Consider the following 21328-nt stretch of genomic DNA (forward strand, 5'->3'; position numbering starts at 1 on the left):
AAGTGGGAGGCCTCATACTACCTGATTTTAGAAGCTATTATACCCTCACAGTAGTCAAAACAGCCTGGTACTGGTACAACAACAGATACACAGACCAGTGGAACAGAATTGAGAATCCACATGTAAATTCATCCACCTACGAGCAGCTGATATTTGACAAAGGCCCAAAGTCCATTAACTGGGGAAAAGATAGAACCTATTATACCCTCACAGTAGTCAAAACAGCCTGGTACTGGTACAACAACAGATACACAGACCAGTGGAACAGAATTGAGAATCCAGACGTAAATTCATCCACCTATGAGCAGCTGATATTTGACAAAGGCCCAAAGTCCATTAACTGGGGGAAAGACAAGTTTCTCCAACAAATGGTGTTGGCATAACCGGATATCCATCTGCAAAAAACTGAAACAAGACCCATACCTCACACCATACACAAAAACTATCTCAAAATGGATCAAAGACCTACATATAAAATCTAAAACAATGAAGATAATGGAAGAAAAAGTAGGGACAATACTATCAGCCCTAATACATGGGATAAACAGAATACAAAACATCAACAATGCACAAACACCAGAAAAGAAACTAGATAACTGGGAGCCCCTAAAAATCAAACACTTACACTCATCAAAAGACTTCATCAAAAGAGTAAAAAGACAACCTACAGACCAGGAAAAAATTTTGGCTATGACAAAGCCAATCCACATCTAATCCCTAAAATCTACAAGACACTGGAAAACCTTAACAACAAAAAGACAAATAACCCAGTTAAAAAATGGGCTAAGGATATGAACAGGCACTTCATCAAAGAAGACATTCAGGTGGCTAACAGACACATGCGGAAATGCTCACAATCATTAGCCATTAGAGAAATGCAAATCAAAACTACAATGAGATACCATATCACCCCAATAAGGCTAGCATTAATCTAAAAACCACAAAATAATAAATGTTGGAGATGTTGTGTAGAGACTGTAACACTTAAACACTGCTGACAGGAATGTAAAATGGTACAACCACTTTGGAAATCGACTTGGCACTTCCTTAAAAAGCTAGAAATAGACGTATCATATGATCCAGCAATCCCACTCCTTGGAACATACCCTAGAGAAATTAGAGCCGTCACACGAACAGATATATGCACACCCATGTTCACTGCAGCACTGTTCACAATAGCAAAAAGATGGAAACAACCTAGGTGCCTGTCAAGAGACTAATGGATAAGTAAATTACTGTATATTCACACAATGAAATACTACGTAACAATAAACAACGATGAATTCGAGAAACATCTCATAACATGGATGAATCTGTAAGGCATTATGCTGAGTGAAATTAGTCAGTTGCAAAAGGACAAATATTGTGTGAGACCACTATTATAAGAACTCAAGAAAAGCTTTAAACATAGAAGAAAACATTCTTTGATGGTTACAAGGATGGGCAAGGAAGGGGAGGGGTATTCACTAACTACGTAGTATATAAAAATTATGTTAGGTGAAGGGAAGGACAGCACACACTACAGGGGATGTCAGCACAACCGGACTAAACCAAAAGCTAAGACGTTTCCTGAATACGACCAAACAGTTCGAGGGACAGAGTAGCAGGGCGGCGGTCTGGGGACCATAGTTTCAGAGGACATCTAGGTCAACTGGCATAACAAAGTTTATTAAGAAATGTTCTGCATTCCATTTCGTAAGTGGCATCTGGGGTCTTAAAAGCTAGGGAGTGGCCATCTAAGATGCATCAATTGGTCCCAACCCACCTAGAGCAAATGAGAATGAAGAACAGCAAAGACACAAAGAAAATATTAGCCCAAGAGACAAAAAAGGCCACATAAACCAGAGACTTCATCAGCCTGAGACCAGAAGAACTAGATGGTACCTGGCTACCACCAATGACCGCCCTGCCCGGCAACACAACAGAGAGTCCCTGATGGAGCAGGAAAAAAGTAGGGTGCAGAACTCAAATTCTAGTATAAAGACCAGACTTAATGGCCTGACTGAGACTGCAGGGACCCCAGAAGACATGGCACCCAGACTCTCTGTTAGCCCAGAACTGAAACCACTCCCGAAGCCCACTCTTCAGACATAGATTAGACTGAACTATAAGATGTAAAATGATACTCATGAAGAGAGTGCTTCTTAGCTCAAATAGATACATGAGACTAAATGGGCAGCTCCTGTTCAGAGGTGAGATGAGAAAGCGGAAAGGGACAGGAGCTGGCTGAACGGACACGGGAAATCTGGGGTGGAAAGGAGGAGTATGCTGTCACATTATAGTGAGAACTAGATCACATAACAATATGTGTATAGATTTTTGTATGCGAGACTAACTTGATCTGTAAACTTTCACTTAAAGCACAATAAGGAAAAAAAAGAAATTAGAGTTCATGCATGTTTCTAATACACCTTTTATTTAATACTATCTTTTTTAAATATAAATTTAAGATCATATATAGCACAGTTACAAAGGAGATTTTTCAAAGAGGTCAGAAATCACTTTTTGTATCTCTACAGAAATGTTCATTCAACATTCTCTACATGCTTAACAGAAATCATCATGCGGTAAGTGATCATTTTAACTGTGTAATCTATATATTAATTTTGACTCAGAGAACAATACTTTACATATAACTGCAGCAGTGTCAAGTCCAAAATGTATAGGTTGTAGGATAATCTGTAAATGCTTTCTGTAGACTAATCACCAAAACCAAAAACCTATTGCTATCAAGTCGATTCCGCATCATAGCCACCCTACATGACAGAGAAGAACTACCTCACAGAGTTTCCAAGGCTGTAATCTTTACAGAAGCAGACGGCCACATCTGTCTGTCATGGAGTGGCTGGTGGGTTTGAACTGCCAACCTTTCAGTTAGCAGCCAAACTCAACCACTGTGCTACCAGGGCTCCACAGACTAATCACATTTGGAGGAATAAGTGATAAATTTGGGAGAAAAAGGGCAGTGGAGAATTGAAATCTGTCTGCCAATATTTTACTGATATTTAACACTGAAAACCTGCTCTACACTGTAAAATAATATGGTATTTTGAAACATTAATTAATAAGGGACAAAAGATGAAAAGAGGAAGCAGTAAGAGGAAAAGGAATGCTGAAATGGTCCTACAGAAAATTAGATACATTTGTCAAATATATTGGAATACCATTAACAGGCCCAGTAACGTGAACCTAAACAAAACCACTGGAAGGCTGTGTATTCTGTTCTCTTAACTTCACTTAAAAGGAAAATGACCTTGAAACTACATTGTATTTGCCAAATTCAATTCTGAGCTTCCCATTAAGGTTTTTGCTATTTGTCATAACATTATAATCAAAAGCTCAACTCTTTCTCTTTAATAGGATTTAGGCTCTTAAAATACTGTACACTATTTGAAAGTACATTTACTTGAAAATTAATGCTCGGAACAAAATTCTTCTGAAGTTTTAGAAAAGTGGCCCTTTTGGAACATGTTTATTACAGGCATAACGTGTCCTCACCTTCACACTGGGTTTTGACAGTAGTTGCAACAGCTCTTTGATTTCACTATTTAATGGCTTGCTCTGAAGCTCTTCGGCCAGCTGCAAGGGAGATGACATTGACATAAGGAATATTTAGTAAGAACATTGTTTTACTCGACATGTGACAACTTGAGAATCTATCTCATTCAAGGCTATTACTTTCCAGTATTTAAAGAGAAGTCAGCATGAAAAAAATAGGCTATCAATCACGGCTCTTCTTCTTAGGTCTTATAGTCCAAAGCCATGCCCAGGCTGAGTACAGCTCAAGGAATCATATCAGCCACATCATTGGCAATGGGGGCAAAGCCCAGTAGTTCATTTACGTGGACAGTCTTTTGCATGCAGACAAAGGACCACTTGTAAAAGAACTGGATCAAGCTTTTATGCCATAAAAAAGAAAAAAAAAGCTTCTGAATGAGGTGGTGAAATTCACAGCATTTCCAAAAACCCACAGTAGCTGTGCTGTTTAGGGCTGGGGTAAAAAGAACTAGAATGCCCCTAATAGAGCAAATGGTCTGAAACTTTTATTACACTTATCTATAGAGTAAGCAGTCTGTTAAATATAAACCAAGTTAATCATAAAATGACTTATAATAGGCTGACAACTACTTGGGTACAAAAAACACTGACTGTCCCTACAATGATCAAGAATCCCGTTTGATGGTTCTAGCTAAAAAAAAAAGGTTAGAACTTTGGATCTGCCTCAGTTCTCTAGCAAAAGATCTTCCTATGGGAATTTCTACTTAATTTTAGATTATAGGAAGGAGTACATAATTTTCATAAGAAGAAAACCAAGCCTCAAACAGAAAAAAAAGATCAGAACAATGAAATATACCATATACAATTCAAAATATATAAATGCACTTTTATTAAAAAACCCTTTTTATTAATAAACATTGTATCAAATTTCTGGTTTTGCCTATTGTTTCTAACTGTTCTTATCTCTGGAAATGGACTTTTCTCTAAAAGAAGGGCATAATGTAAATTATATACAACAAGTAGAAGCAGAGAAAATTTATATATTCAATAATTACATTTCAAAAATTGCTTTTTACTTTTTCAGTGTAACATTTTACAGAATTTTTAACTTAAAAAAGAACAAAAGGCTCTTTGCACTCTTTAGTCACATTATATACAACATTTTTAACATTTAAATATATTGCTCTAATAAAAATACTAAGTTTCATCACATATATATAGTCTCTAACAGTTTTCAAAAGGCAGTATTTTTGTAATATGATGGGTGTCAATTAAATTGGTTTATAAGCAAATGTTTTCCAAAATCTTAACAGTAAATGTTTGAAAAAATTTTTTAAGGCTTTCTCAAGTGGTAACTGCAGCTTACCAGTGGAACTATATCCACCTTCAATCACCTTCATTTCAAAAGTTTCAGTTGTATAATGCAGAGGGGTAAGCTTCCCCACAACACACGTATTAAACATTCTTGTAGTGTCTACAGATAAAACTTGAAGGGAAATGCTTAGGGGCTAAACAAAGAGCATACAGTTTGCATATTTATTACATATGCTTTATTTTCTAAATCTGAATAGAATACAAATAAAATCAACTTCTGAATATGGCCAATTTTTCTTTATCATATTCAAGGCCCTGATATTTTACTAAACTGTGTTGCAGTTTGTTTTATCAAAATAAAGGGGAAAAATGTTAAAATCAACAAACAAGCTACAGGACACCAAGAACACGCGCCTTCACACTAAAGGTATCTTCAGTCCCACTTAGTATCCAGGTGGCGCCGCCGACTCGTCCAAGTCTGAAACAGCAAGTTGGTTCCCCTCCCCCACATTTAAAACAAAATTATAGCGACAGGAAATTAACTACTCCATCAAGGCCAACGACTCCTAAAATTCACTTTTTGGTTATGAAGGTAATTTGGAAAGGTCTAATATCCATCAATCATTACTGTGTTTTATAAGCCATTTGAAAACACAATCCCGTCTTTTACGTATTTCCTAAGTCCCGCGCCTAGACTACTATCTGCCATTTTTTAGTACTGTCAGCAAAGCAGCTATCCCGTTTGTCCGTATTTCTCCGAAGCGTTCCTGTCGGTGATTTTCTAGAAACATTAACAGCTGACAGCTTCTCCCTCCCCACGGAGCTGCAGCCTAAAATGTCTATGAAATAGTTACCAACACAGAACGAAAGGGAAGCTACATGCAGAATTTTCAGAACAGGAAAGTCAATGAAGAGCAAAATAATACCAGCATAGGCTCAGTGATGACAGGACTTTTGGAACATTTGCAAGTTCTTCTGGTTCTCACTCTGAGGATTACACCCCACCTCCGTGATAGGATGCAGTCTGCCTGTGGACAGGTCTAAGGAGGACATGGCCCGCTGAGCTCAGACAGGCACACTTACATCATCTGCCAAGGCCACTGCGCCCTGCAGGACTGGAGCCGGGCTCTGCTTCTCGTAGTAGTGCAGTTTTTCATGAATCTGGAAGAAAATCAGACACGTATAAGCTCATCTGCTAGCCAACGATCTGAGATATTTAAGTATCGTTTTTACATTTGTAAATAAGAAACTGATCCACTGAACGTTTTAAACAACAGGTGTATATTTATATTAACCTACAGATGGCAAATATTATGCACAATTCATCTATTAACTAGGGTCAGGGGTTTACAACATGAAGTCAAATGGAAAAAAAATATCTTCATCAAATAGAACCCAAGTAAAAACTTAATGTATTTTCCCCCAAATAAATATGTTAGTTTTCTAAAATCTAGTACTTCTAAACACACTGCTTTAATGCTTCAAGTATCGGTTTAGTTTACATTCCTGCTAAAGACATAAAGTATGATTAAAACAAAGTGGCAAACTGGCAGCCACTTTCCAATGGTTTGGGATGTAAAAACTGCCAACAGTGAAGAAGCTGGCGCTGTACCTATTTCTGTGCCAATGCTCCAGGAACACCTGAGCAAGCACACATTTCCTTTAACTTCTTACGCTTTTTTTGGTCCAAACTGTAAACTTTTCCCCCCAAATTCAAATTTTTATGAAACAAAGGGATTTCTCGTAACTCGAGATATTTCCCATAACTTTTTGGTTGAAATAAAGCATTTTTTCATATTGTAAAGCAAGTAAAATTATAAATAAATAAAAAAAATAAGTTGGCCCTTCATTTCCCGTCATCATTACCCAAGAAACACAAAGGCAATAATATATTTTAATGTATTATTAGTTGGAGTTCCTTAAAAAATTTAATATTATAAGTTAAGAAATGGAAGATGCTTTGACAAATGCGTAACTGTCAGTAGTTAAATTCTAGTTCAGCTCTTATATAGGTGCACTTAGAATTTTATACTTGCAAGCTTACTTTAGCCTCTCCTTACTTATAGTGAAGAAAATTATCCTCCACTATATATGAAAAACAGTTGCACCTCATGATTTCCTGATTTTAATAGGTATCAAGTAATAAACTCTTTAATTATACTCAAAGCCAAACTCTCTTATAAAGAGTCTGGAATATAGATTTTATTTTATTTCATTTCTTAAAGCAAAAGAAAGTTTTATTCGGCATATATTCAAAAGGGCAAAAGTGGGAATCGGACAACCATGCTGCCAGAGCCATGTCTGCCCGAGTCCAACAAATATCACAGAACCGACAAAAGTGGGAAAAAGGACAAGCATGCTGTCATAGCCATGTCTGCCCGAGTCCAAAGAAGGTTACAGACTCATCAGTATATATCAACATCACAAAATGGGTACAATCATTGAAAGCGTCACTTCTTCACTGATCGGCTAGAAATTGTAATCTTACATTTTGAATCATCTTTCTTAACAATCATTGGTACGGGTTTTAGTAACGAAAGTCAGGAGGGTCTTCATTGGTCCAAAAAATTTCTATTCACTAAATGTTAACAGAAAAAGATAAGAGTGGAAAGTCTTTTGTGTTCTGTTTGATCGGCTTTATGTGAAAGTTTCCCTAAAAGATAGGATTTTCTAAGATTATCTTAGCTATTGTCTTTATACCTCAGGGCCCAGTTGATATGTCCTTGTGAATCCTTGTAAGCCCTCGTGAGCCCAGCTTCAGCTGGGTCACATTCTGTATGCTCAAGGAGAGGAAACAGTAACTCCAATATTATTTCCTAAATCAGTCCCTCCTTTTGATCAGGGATTGTAGATAACACATCAATGATCAATACCTGGACTTAGCTGAGCTCCTAGATGGCAGCCATAGCAGGCTCTTTAAATTCATGGTGCTGGTTTTCCACCGGATACCACCTGATTATTCACCAGGTTATTAAGTAAGAGCGATGTTCCCATCAAAGGCATTGCCAGAGTGAGCAGACTCAATGTACATCAACATTTTAGCCTGAGGCCTTCTTTTGCCTTTTACGTGTGTAAGACAATAGAGGATAAATTTTATAATGCCTAATACTATCAGGATGTAGACTAAGAATATTACTATTCCTTGCAGTAGGATAGATTTTATTTTGATTAGCCAGATACCATTGCTAAGAGAGGATTCTATTACCTTTTTGGCAACCTAGTATACAACGCAAAGCATCAGAGAAAGAATTTTGACCCTTATGATATTACCGGAATGATCTGGGCAACATTTTTACTTAATATATTGGAAACTTTAAACATTGATCACATTGGGGTAATAAATTTTAAATAATACAGGCTATAAAAAATTAAGATTTGATTTGAGAAACTATTAAAGTATAATTAAAAACAAAATCCTGAAGGCTAAACTAATTTTATTTACATAATTATCAAGAATCAGGTCACCACACCTAAACTAACACAAACTGAACTAGAAAGTCTGAACAGGCCTACAACAAAAGAAGAAATTGATGAGGTAATTTTAAAAACTCCAAACTAAAAAAAGCTCTGGCCAGGATGAACACACTGGATAATTCTACCAAACCTTCAGAGAAGAGCTTACATCAATATTACTCAAACTATTTCAGAGCATAGAAAAGGAAGGAATTCTCCCAAACTCATTCTATGAAGCCAGCACAACGCTGATACCAAAGCCAGGCAAAGATACCACCTAGAAGAAATTACAGGTCAATATCCCTCATGAATACAGACACAAAAATTCTGGTACTGGTACAATGACAGACACGTAGGCCAATAGAACAGCGCTAAGAACCCAGAAGTAAATCTGTCCACCTGTGGACAACTGGTCTTCAACAAAGGGCCAAGTCCATTAAATGGGGAAGAGACAGTCTCTTTAACAAATGATACTGGCAAAACTGGGTATCCATATATAGAATAATGAAACAGGAACCATTCCTTATACCATACACAAAAACTAACTCAAAACGGATCAAAGACCTAAATATAAAACCTACAACTATAAAGAGCATGGAAGAAAAAAACAGAGACAACCCTAGGGGCCCTAATACATGGCATAAATAGCGTAACAATCCTAACTAAAGATGCACAAACAGAAGAAGATAAACTAGCTAAATGGAACCTCCTAAATATTAAACATCCAAAAGAGTAAAAAGAGAGTCTAAAGACTGGGAAAAAAATTTTGGCTATGACATATTCGACAAGGGGTTAATCTCTAAAATTTATAGAAAACTTCAACACCTCAACAACAAAAAGATAATCTAACTGAAAAATGGGCAAAGGACATGAACAGACACTTCTCTAAAGAAGACATTTAGGCATCTAACAAACACATGAAGAAATGCTCGCAATCATTAGGCATTAGAGAGATGCAAATTAAAACTACAATGAGATACCATCTCACCTCAACATCAATGGCACTAATCAAAAAAAAAAGAAAATAACAAATGCTGGCAAGGTTGTAGGGATGTTGGAACTCTTATACACTGCTGGTAGGAATGTAAAATGGTACAACCACTATGGAAAATGGTATGGTGCTTCCTTAAAAAGCTAGAAATAGAAATACCATATGATGCAGCTATCCCACTCCTAGGTATATACCCTAGAGAAATAAGAGCCGTGACACGAATAGACATATGCACACCCATGTCATTGCAGCATTATTTACAACAGAAAAAAGATGGAAACAACCTAAGTGCCCATCAATGGATGCATGGATAAACAAAACTGTGGTACATACACACAATGGAATACTATGCAATGATAACAAATAACGACGAATAAGCAAAACATCTCACTACATGGATGAATCTGGAGGACATTATGCTGAGTGAAATAAGCCAATCACTAAAGGACAAATATTATATGAGACTAATATTATTTTAAAAAAAAAAAAAGAACAAGGTTTACACACAGAACAAAACATTCTTTGATGTTACAAGGAAGGGAGGGGGAGGGAGGGTAAATTAGTAAATAGATAGAAGACATGTGGTAATACTCCTGGTGAAGGGAAGGGCAATACACTATATGGGGGAAGACAGCACAACATGACCAAGGCAAAGGAAGACACTAAGAGGAACACAAGAACAAAGAGCAACTATCGCAATTACTATAACATAGACAATCCTGCAACAACAGTATGAACAAAAATAATTTACAAAGGGATACACAGGAAGACAGGTATGGTAAAGAGGCGGGAGGGTGTAAGGGAGCACAGCCACCTGCAGATACAGGTTAGGTTGTGGGTATCTCTATATACGTATCTACAGATGTTGCATGTATACTAATATAGACAATAGAACACACAAGGGGCACAGTCATGGAAATTTCTTACGTACAACCAAACACCTCCCGGGATGAAGATACTAGGCTTGAAGGATAAGGACCATAGACTCGGGGGACATTACATCAATTGGCGTAACAGTGCATAAAAATAATGTTCTCCATCCTACTTTGGTGAGTAACGTCTGGGGTCTTAAAAGCTTGTGAGCAATCATCTAAGATACAACTACAACTAGTGGTCTCTTCCCACCCAGAGTAAAGGAGAGTGAAGAAAACCAAAGACTCAAGGGTGCAATCAGTCCAAAGGGCTAACGGACCACATATACCACAGCCTACATGACCCCAAGACCAGAAGAACTAGATGGTGGCCAGCTATCACTACCGACCACTCCAACCGGGATCACAATAGAGGGTCCTCGTCAGAGTGGTAGAAAAATGTAGAACAAAAAATCAAATTCATAAAAAAAAGACCAGATTTACTGGCCTATAGAGACTGGAGGAACCCCTGATACTATGGCTCTATGACACCCCTCTGACTTGAAACGGCAGCCGTTCCCGGAAACCACCTTCCAATCAAGCAGTAAACGGGCCTATAAAATAAATAACAACACCTGAGAAGAACGTGCTCTGTAAACAAACAATTATACAAGACCACAGGGGCAACATCTGCCCAAATGCACAGATGAGAAGGTAGAGAAACCAGATGGAAGGAAACCAGAAATGAGGAGAGTGCCGACACAGTGTGGGGATCACAACCAACGTCACGGAACACACTCCGCACAATTCGTGGAAGTAGAAACTAATCTGCTCTGTAAATTTTTACCCAAAACACCATAAAATATTTAAAAAAAAATTAGATTGCCTCAACATATGCTATCATAAAATACTGAGCTGAGCCTATCATAAAATCTAACTTTTATTGCAATTATTTGTTTAAATGTCTGCTTCCCTGCTGTAAGAATATGAGGCATTTACCATGTTCTTGTATTACCTACATAATAGCATCAGTAATATTAGTAGTCTTCAATGAGTATAATATTTTAATTCCTTAACTCTCACAAGAACAGAGAGAGTAAGTACAGCCATCACCCCCACTTTACAGATGAACAGTTACACAGGAGGTAACTAACTTGCTGGGGTCCCATGGCTAGTAAGTGGCGGAGCTGGGGTTGAAAATTCCGGCCATCTGGCTCCTTAGACTAAGATCTCATCCTTGTTTACTCACTGCTCTTGTGGATACGATCCATTTATAGGGCACAGGGCGCCCTGGTGGCATAGGGAGCCCTGGTGGTGCAGCGGTTAAGAGCTCAGCTGCTAATCAAAAGTTCAGCGGTTTAAATCCACCAGCTGCTCCTTGGAAAGCCTAGGAGGCAGCTCTACTCTGTCATATAGGGTCTCTATGAGTCAGAATCGACTCGATGGCAACGGGTATTGGGCACAGAAAGCAGTTTGGATAGATATGTGATGAATGTTAATGACTGTTTTCAGTGACTGGAGGATTGTGAATGGTTCCTTCTCCACCTCTCCCCTTATTCTTCCTTTCCTTTTTATTTTTCCTTTTTATGTCTCCCTTCCTATGTTTCCCAATTCTTCTACATTAACTTGTATTAATACTATAATTATAACCTAAAATCAGACATCCCAGATGAGCATGTTATTTTACCACTTGATTTGCTTCTTCTGAGTGTTTTAAAAATAAAAGCAGTCAGTTCTGTTCTCCTCATCCGTCTTCTCTGGATCCTCACTCCAATCCATACAATTGCCCACTCCGGGACTGTGTCCTGTATCAAGAGTTTTTAAAATGTTCTCCTGGAATGTCAGAATGCTGGCAACCCTATAGTAGATAGGTGTTTTACTTTGCTACATAATTTTAAAAATAAACTAGAGTGAAAGTAAAAATTACTATAAAAATTTTGAGTTGTTCACTATCTCCAGAAAACACTGACACCATTCTGTTTTTTACTAGAATTTACAATATCCAGCGAAGAAAAAGAAAACCCAAAGGACTTAAAATTCTCACACAGTACACGTGGGGGCAGTGGTGGCTCGGTGGTGGGATTCTCACCTTCCATGTGGCACAGAGACCTCAAGTGCAGCCGTCACTTGTCTCCAGGGAGGCTTCCAATTTTCCTAGATTCATACTTCATACATTCCATATTCCAATTATTAATGGATGTTTGCAGCTGTTTCTTCTCATTCTGAGTCCTGCCATATCAGCAAATGAAGGTCCCGAAAGCTTGACTCCACCCACGTCATTAAGGTCGACTCTACTTTGAGGACGCAGCTCTTCCCCAGTCATATTTTGAGTGTCTTCCAACCTGAGGGGCTCATCTTCTGGCACTATATCAGACAACATTCTGCTTCTATTCATAAGGTTTTCACTGGTAATTCTTTTTTGGAAGCAGACCACCAGGTCCTTCTTCCAAGTTAGTCTGTAAGCTCCACTCAAACCTGTCCACCATAGGTGACCCTGCTGTTACCTGAAATACCGGTGGCATAGCTTCCAGCATCACAGCAACATGCAAGCCACCACAATACGACAAACCGACAGACAAGTGGTGGTGAAATCCAACAGACCGATACATAACCAAAGACGTGGCTCACTCATCAGTAAGGCAAGCTGGCATCTGTGATTAAATAGCAGTTATAGCCAAATCTGCAAAACCTCATTTATTGTAACTGAACATTTCCCTTTGCAGACTGAGCCATGTAACAAGAGTGCACTTCCTTTTTCTCCCATGAACAACAGGAAGAACAGAAAGTGGGAAGGAGTTAAGGGAGGGAAGGAGCTGGGGGTGAAGAAATCTGAAGAGAAGGGGAGACTCTAGTGAAACTAATTTTAAATGATAGAAACGTGTACAAATATTGAAAAGGAAGATCATCAAAAACGATATGCTAAAATACACTATCAAGAAAACAATGACATTTCAAAAGTGTGTACCTTATGCTCCATTAAATGTTTTTTTATAATTACGTATTTAATCAGAAAAAGTCACTTAAAAATCATTTCTATATGTAACCAATTCTAAGGAATGCTACAGCTACCTTTATTTACACACCTCTTGAAAATAAATGATTAATTTTAGTAAGGGAATGTGGTGCCAATAATCTAAATTAAGTACACATATAGTAAAGCTTTTTACAATGAAGTTTTAATAATCAAAGTCTGAATAAAGCTTAACTGACCCCAATGCAATCATTTGCTTTTAAACCTCTCAGTGATGTACAGGGGTATTTAAACTCTACTGCAGTTACCTGAATAATATTAAATAAGCTAAAGCTGTATTTTTTCTGGCTTCTAGAATGAGTACAGAAAAGCAAGGAAAATAATTGCTCGGTAGTTTGTATCTCACCTTCTATGCACATGAAAGCTGGACAATGAAATACATAGACAAAAGAAAAATTGACTCATTTAATTTTTGTGTTGGAGAAAAATATCAAATATACCATGGACTGCCATAAGAATGAAAAAATCAGCCTTAGAAGAGTAAAACTGGAATGCTCCTTAGAGTGAGGATGGCAAGACTTCATCTTGCCTCCTGTGGACACGTCATCAGCAAAGACCTCACTAGACAAGGATGTCAGGTTTTGTAAAGCAGAGGGTCAGTGAGAACAAGGGGAGCCTTCAGTGAGATGAACTCACGGGACAGCAGCAACAACGCGCTCAGATACAGCTCAGGTACACCCGAGATCATGCGGACGGCACGGGACCCGAGCATCGTTCTGTTCTGTGACACAGAAGATCACCACGAGTCAGAGCCGATTCCACAGCAGCAACAACAGTTTGTACGTCTAATATCTTAACTAATAGTATCCGACCTAGAATTAACATTCCCCCTGCCCCACAAACCGTACCTATCTCCTTTTATAAGGGGGGCGGTGTGTTCCTGAGTACTGAAGATTCATAGAACATATGCACAGCAAAGAGGAGCTGGCAAGACAGCCTGGGGATAAGAGGAAGTATATCATAAAGGGAAAACTGCAGCTGACCTGGTTAAGTCAGTTAAAGTATTATTGGTCCCTCTTTCAGACACTATTCATTAGTTGAACAGCTGAGAAGGAAAAATGGGTTTTTGTCGATTAAACTTTAGTACTCACGCAAGAATAATGAGTGCTAGGTACAGGACAAGACCATTCAGATCACCTATATACTAACTAGTGTGCTGAGAAGAACAAGGACTGGAACATCTCGTCAACCTCCAAATCAGAGAAGAAACAGTGCACTTTCTTCTCCCTCTTCATCTCTGCCTCCATTTCTCGGGACGCTCCGATGATAAGGAATGCCAGCTGTTTTCATGTGTTTTTTTTTTCTTTTTAGTCATAGTATAGAGTGCACCATTCTTTAACTTTTACAATCTTTTGAAATGTTTTAATTATAAATGCTCCATTTTGAAACACAGTAAACATTTGAAAATAGGATAAATACCTGTATACCCAGCATCAAAATAAGAGATGTTAACCTGCTATATTTACGTCAGATATGAAACAAATCATAACCAACATGGCTAAAGCCCCATCCTTCCATCTCTTTTTCCTCCTCTCTTCTAAGAAAAAGATATTACGCTGAAATTGCTGGATATTATTTCCATGTACATATTCATGTTTTAAAACATATATACACTCATAAATAATGCATGCCATTGTTTATTTTTTAAGGTACATAAATGGCAGTTTCCTTTACAACTGGATTTTTCACTCAACATCACATTCATATGCCCAGGTTGATACATACAGATCTAGTTCATTCATTTTAACAGCTGAATAATATTCTATCATATTAATTAACGCAGTTAACGTATCCATTCTTTCAGGGGCAATATGGTTGTTTCCGATCCTTTGCTATTAACTTTTCCATGACTCCTCCTGACTACAGGAGATGCCTAAAGGTGTTTCCTGGTTCCCCATACTCCTGCCAACACTTGGCGTTATCAGACATTTTGCCAATCAGATGGCCAGGAGATGGATCCTCACCATGGTTTTAATTTATATCTTCTTCAACAGATTAACTTGTCTTTTCATAATATGAATAGTTTCTGAGGCAGACAGCTGCTTCCCAACATCAATTCTCCCCTTCTGCAGTACCTGAACTGTAGCTGGAAAGTGGCTGCCTAGTCAAGGATTACACTTCCTATAATGCCCACCCTTCTCCCCTTTCCCTGCAGCAAGGTTAATGCAGATGGTTAGTTCTCAACCACAAATTGTAAGTAAAGTGCTAGGTGCCACTTTCAGGCTGAGGTCTTCAAGAAACGGGTATGCTGAATCCACACTCTTCTCCTTATGCCAAGTAGATGCTGATGATGACAAGGCCCTAGGAAACAGCAAAGCTCCCAGATGGAAGAGCCTTGGTCCCCAAAATACTTCATGGAGGGAAGCAACGCATTCATCTGCCACATCGCCCTAACTGGTCACCAACCGGGAAATAATCTTCTATTGCACCTACACCACTACATTTTTTGAACTATTTGTCGGTTGTGCATCCTATCCTGAATGAGAAAGTGGCCCTGAGCAAACAGGAATTATTTTAAAGTATCCAAAAAACATATCAAGCTTTTTATTTATGGTCGTATATTTTGTTTCTTAAGAAAACATGCCCTATCCTAATATAATAAAGAGATTCTCCTGTGACTCCTGTACACTCACATTTTAACTCATACCCATGAAGAGCTCTAACTTTATCTTTTTCCAAAAGAATAGTACCATTTAATCTTTTTCCCACGGATCTGAAATACCACTTGTTACTTGGTCTAGGTCCTCTATTCTGTTGGTTTGTCTCTCTCTGGGCCAACACTACTACTGTATCTTTATCTATACTCTCGCTATCTAGTTAGGCAAAGCTTCTTAGTCAATTCCTCCTTCACAAGACTTTTAGGATCAGCCTGTCATGATAAATGTCCCATGAAAAACCATGTTGGCCTCCTGAAAGGAATTCCATAGAACTTATAGATTAACTTGAAGAAAAAACACCTTGAAAACATTGAGTCTTCCTATCAATAAACAGGATACGTGTACCACGCTTGGGGCTCTGATGCTTCTTGAAACTAATGGTATTTCATCAGTTCTGAAAACACTTCAGCTGCTCTCTTTTCAAATACTGCCTATTTTCTCCTCGGCAATTTCTATGAGAAAAATTTTGAGCCTTCTCACTCTACTGTGTATGTGTTTTAACCCCTTTCATTTCTCTATGTTTTGGGAATTTTCCTCAGATCCATCTTCCAAGTCACCATTCTCTCTTAAGCTCTGTCTAATCTACTGGTGAACCTATCCACAGAGGGTTTTTGTTTGTTTCACTTTGTTTAATGACTATACTTTTCATTCCTGCAGTACAAATATGTCCCTTTTTTTCAAATCTTTCTGTTCTGTTTTCCAAGTGCTTAGTTTTTTTTCTTCTTATGATTTCTTTTATGTCTTATATCATTTTAAATAGACTTACAGGATATAAGACTGTTCCATTGCATGGAGCGCTTAAGTTTGAATCTTGCTACTTGCTAGGTCTGCTGACTGTAGCTGAAGGTAGGTTGCTTTCTGAAATTTTTTGTAATTTTGGGTTTAGTACATCTTCAGTGGGGCTTTATATGGGAGAATCCTAGGTTGATGGTGTATCCTTCCAGAAATATTTTTTTACTTGCTCTCTCGGATGACCCTGAAATATAACCAACTATTCTGTTAATTTCGCAGTTTAGGACTCTGGATCAGAAGGATAAAAAAAAAAACTCAAACCCAAGCCACAGACCAACCAGCCCACAGTTACAAATTCTTAAAAGAGACTTTCTTTGTTCTTAATTAAATCCGAGGAAGATACAGACCAGCTTCTTTATCATCTCCCTAGACAGGAAGTTGGAATCGTTCTCGTCATTTCATTTACTAACAGAATGACCCTAGAAAAGTAGCGGTTTTGTGTGTGTGTAGGGTGTGTTTCAGTGCCAATTCCTCACCGTCTCCAAGACCCAAAGTCAGGAGAGTGACACCTTCCACACACCTGGCCCAGACCCTCCAACAGGGCTGCCCCGTCAGCTTTAGCAGTTACAAGCACAGGACTGGGTCTACCATCTATTCCTGAAACAAGGGGATTTCCCTTACTTTCTTATAAGCTTAGTACAGCATTTAAAAGAATGTCTGAAATCATTTGCTAAAATTTCCAGGTGCTTATTGTAGGAACTAGAAGGCTAAGTTGATCACTTGATGTAAATTAATTCTGGTTTCTAACAAGCCAGTTCTCTTACACAATATCTCCGAGTTTCTTTTTATCTTTTCTTTCAATGAGCTTCTTTATTGTAAAAAGGTAAAGAAGTCACTTTTTCCTTTTAGGAAGAGATTTTTGGTACATTTATATTTGGGCTTTCAAGGGTTATGATGTTCACTTGGCTTGTGAGATTTATTTTGGTGGGTGTTTCTACCTGATCTCCGCATTGTTTTTATTGTCATTTTTAAGTTGAAAATGGTAGTTCATCTAATTTGGAATTGTTTAGGGTTAAGCAGAAATCCTTGACGTCTTTTGTCTTTAGACCCTCTTCTGTCCTGTACGTGTTTATGCGTGTACGTGTGCTCACGAGCACACTTAAAACACAAGGCTTGGAGGCTGTAACTCTGCTCAGGCTACACACTCAGAAGAAAAAGCCTTCCCATAGGAAGTCACTGGGAACAACTGGCACTCGGCCGTCCCCTCAGGCCAGGTGCTTACAGCATCTCTGCAGAGACAGATGATTCTTACGAGGGACGCGGCTATAAGGCGGTTAGAAGCAGCAAAAACAACTTCCTGGCTTAAGTTAACTTGCAGAAGAGCAACAAACCCTCCGCCTTTTCATTTCAGGACAATACACAGTGATTCTGTTAGAAGTCACTTCCCAGAACTGCTCCCCGGATCAGAGTCCCTTAGTTCCCAGAACAGTATTTTAAAGAAAGCAGCCAGGTCATTACACATTTCTTTAGAGTGTTTTGGAGATTCCACAACAACACAATGAGCTCAAGGAATTACCCATTCCAAAAGTGTGCCATCTGTCTCGTTTTAAAACAACCCAATATTTGTACACACATATTTCATTCTTCCTCATAGTATAAAGATCAAATCTGTCATTAAAAAAGCTACATTTCAACAATCATTTGGGAACTACTAAATTTTTACCGGGTGGTAGCGAACTCTAACAGGTTTCAGTATACAAGTAGCAATCAATCATGTTATAGAATTGTTTTTAGTTTGCACTTTAACAAACACACTGCAATTACAGCTTTAAAATAAAATCTCTCAGCAATAAAAGACGGAATGAGCTGCCTTAAAAGGTGGCAAGTCTCACATCTAGGGTTTATGACCACCATGTCCATGGATGCTGTCAGAGGTCCACGATCTCCTGGAAATGGTATGCAAAGTGTCTGCATGTATTTTTCTAGGATAAGCAATCCTAAACTTTCAATAAGAAAAGTTAGAACTAATGTTTTAAGTTCCCAAATGCAGGTGGGTGATTCATGCTCAGAGGCTTGAACTTCATCCAGCAAATAATAAGAAGCCACCAAAGAGGAGGGACGTGGCACAGACCCCGTTTTTGTTGTAGAGATGTAGAGATGGCTGGGTGAAGGCAGAAAGGGGGTATGCCTGGCAACAGAAGACTTCTAACGGGATACTGCTCTAGTTGTAAGAAACTCCAAGGTACCTGCCACTGCTGGATGGAGTTACTTTTCAGGTTCCTCAGGCTTCCCCCCACTCTTCATGCCAGGGGACCCCGGCACTTCCACCTTCTCTCCACAGCACCCCCACTGCTGCCTCCACCCCCAAGCCTGACTGTCAAACAGGATGGGCTCTTCCCAGAGGCTGTTGTCCTTGCTGCCCCAAAGACAAGCATAGAGGTCCACTATAAAAACAAGGACACAGAAAACTAAGTGTGAAGAAGTTATAGCATTTTCAATTTTTAAAAATGAAACGAAACCTAATTTATTAATGGCCTTGAATCAAACAGATCTTGGTTTAAACCCCAGTTCTACCCTTTACCTGCCACTAGGCAATTTACTCAACTTTCTAAACCTCAGTCTCCTTGTATTTAAAATGGAACAGTAACAGTACCTCCTACCCAGGGTTATTGTGAAAATTAAACCGCCATTAAAAGAGAACACAGAAAATCGAAAATGCCCAATAAGCAGCAGTCTATGTCCTGATTCCTCCTCTACCCTCCACTGGTATTCCCAGAAAAAGGACATTAGTCTCCTCTTGGCTACATGGCATCACACATACATAAGATATACTCAAGGCCTAAAGATAAAAATCGAAGCAGAACTGATGTCTCAAGTAGAGAACCTACATTTCTGCAGGACTCTAGACTAAATGCCACCCCACCACCATTATTGCTTCAAAAACACTCCAAGTAAAAGGAGAAGAGGACCTGAAGGAAGGCAGCAGGCGCGGGGTCGGGGAAGCCTGGACACACGCTGAAAAGGGAGAGGTTAGTTTTGCTCACAGCAAGTGACAAATGATGGAGACAGTGTAAGATCAAGCAGAGAAAATGATCAAGACGTTTCCAGACTGGATGAGATTTCTGAGGAAAAACCTAAATGTTTACTAACGTGTATGACGAGAACCTGCTCAGAAGCAACAACAGCTCTCGTTGCCTTATTCCAAAGAGAGAAAGTGTTATCTCTGGGGAGGAGGAAGAAAGGAATTCTTAACACAGGAAAAAAAGTATGACAGGCAGATGGAAGTTCTTAGAAAAAAGGACTGACCACTGGAATTTCCTCAAAGACCGTAAACAGCTAGCTATCACTATACCCAGGTATCATCATCTCCCTACCAGAGTTGAGAGACCCTCTGTCCACACCCCAAGTTAACAAGGAAACCGATGGAATTCTGTGATGAACTTAATTAGATCTGGTTTGATATGAGAGGTGCGTTCCAACGTGGCTGTACAGAGAGAGGGTGGGACAGGAACCAGACTTCACTCACAGTGAAAAAGGCAAATATTATCATAGTATTATGGTGAAAATATTACCATAATATTATGGTGAAAATATTATGAGCTTGCAGAACCCCTGAGGAAGTCTCAGGGATTCTCAGGGGCCCACAGACCACACTTGGAGAATCACTGCATTATATAACCTCTGAATAAAGCAATGGAATAAATAAGGAAAAGGAAATCTAACATTTCTTTGAGGCTTCACAACTCATAATGGATTACACAACTCTAGTATGAGAATATTAATAATTTTACCTGAAACCACAGCGTCCAGGCTGGTGATATGTTAGTCTCAGAACCAGGTGGTGCTCATCTATAAAACCGTGATCTCAAGGCCTGACAAGTGGTGACAGAAGCTTTAAGACCAGGATACTTTTAAAGAATTAACTTAAACAGAGACACAGAACAGGTTTTATTTAGCATTTCATGAAACTTAAGTTTTCTCAATCCCCTAATATTTCATTATTCACATTATTTCAAAGTTCTGCCTTTGATGTCTTTTACTCTGGCCTACTGCGCGATGGTTCGTCCATTTCGACCGCTGCATTAACAACAGTGCTCCCAGACCTCGTACCTTTGGCATCAGCCCAGCACAGCTATTATCATCTTCTTTTATTTATTGTACCATTTCAAAACTATCTTTTCTTTCACATATTTATGTAAGTTTTTCGACTTTGTATTTTTACTTCCATATATAATTATTTTCTAAAACGCAATCCTATCTTCCTGCTTTGTACAATACCATAAAAAGTTACTTGTTAGGACTACTAGCATCACAGCTGGACTATTTTAATGCACTCACATATATACTGTAGCATATCTACAAAATGGAATTCCCTTTTTCCCCCTATAAGTTTTATATAAAACACAGCTAATCTTCCCCTCTTATTCCTGGCAGAGTTACCTAAAAGGCTTTTCTCTGATAAACATTTTTCACTGTGAATTCATTTCTTTTTAGCAGAAAAACAAAGCTGCTATTATACATGAGGCTCTGCAGACACGAATAATCCAAAAACAACCTCTTGGTCAGTAAGAAACAAAAACGGGTAATGACTCTGCTTATAGAAGATGGTCCCTAGGTGGGCAGAGGAAATTCAAACCAAAACTAACCATTTCACTCTTGTTCCAAAACAAATTTTCCTACCAGCTCAAAGCAAAACATACTAGGCTTGTAAAGTATTTGCATTTATTTCCAATAAAAAATAAAACTTCAATCAGAAATGAAACTGTAAAATTTTTACGTCCTTCTACTAGCTTTAAAACTC

The 21328-nt window shown here is 38.5% G+C and overlaps 1 protein-coding gene across 4 annotated transcripts in view; it reads right to left on the reverse strand.

Moving 5' to 3' along the window:
* Positions 1-21328, reverse strand: part of MPP7 (MAGUK p55 scaffold protein 7) — a 250667-nt gene that overhangs the window by 100558 nt on the left and 128781 nt on the right. For all 4 annotated transcript variants that reach the window (XM_023740589.1, XM_023740588.1, XM_023740590.1 and 1 more), the window contains 2 exons: positions 5896-5973; positions 3499-3579 (listed from right to left, as the gene is read on the reverse strand). In XM_023740589.1, coding sequence (XP_023596357.1) covers positions 3499-3579; positions 5896-5973 — 159 coding nt within the window. The remainder of the gene's footprint in view (positions 1-3498; positions 3580-5895; positions 5974-21328) is intronic.

This window comes from Trichechus manatus, unplaced genomic scaffold, assembly GCF_000243295.1.
Source record: "Trichechus manatus latirostris isolate Lorelei unplaced genomic scaffold, TriManLat1.0 scaffold00160, whole genome shotgun sequence".
NCBI classification, from domain to species: Eukaryota; Metazoa; Chordata; class Mammalia; order Sirenia; family Trichechidae; genus Trichechus; species Trichechus manatus.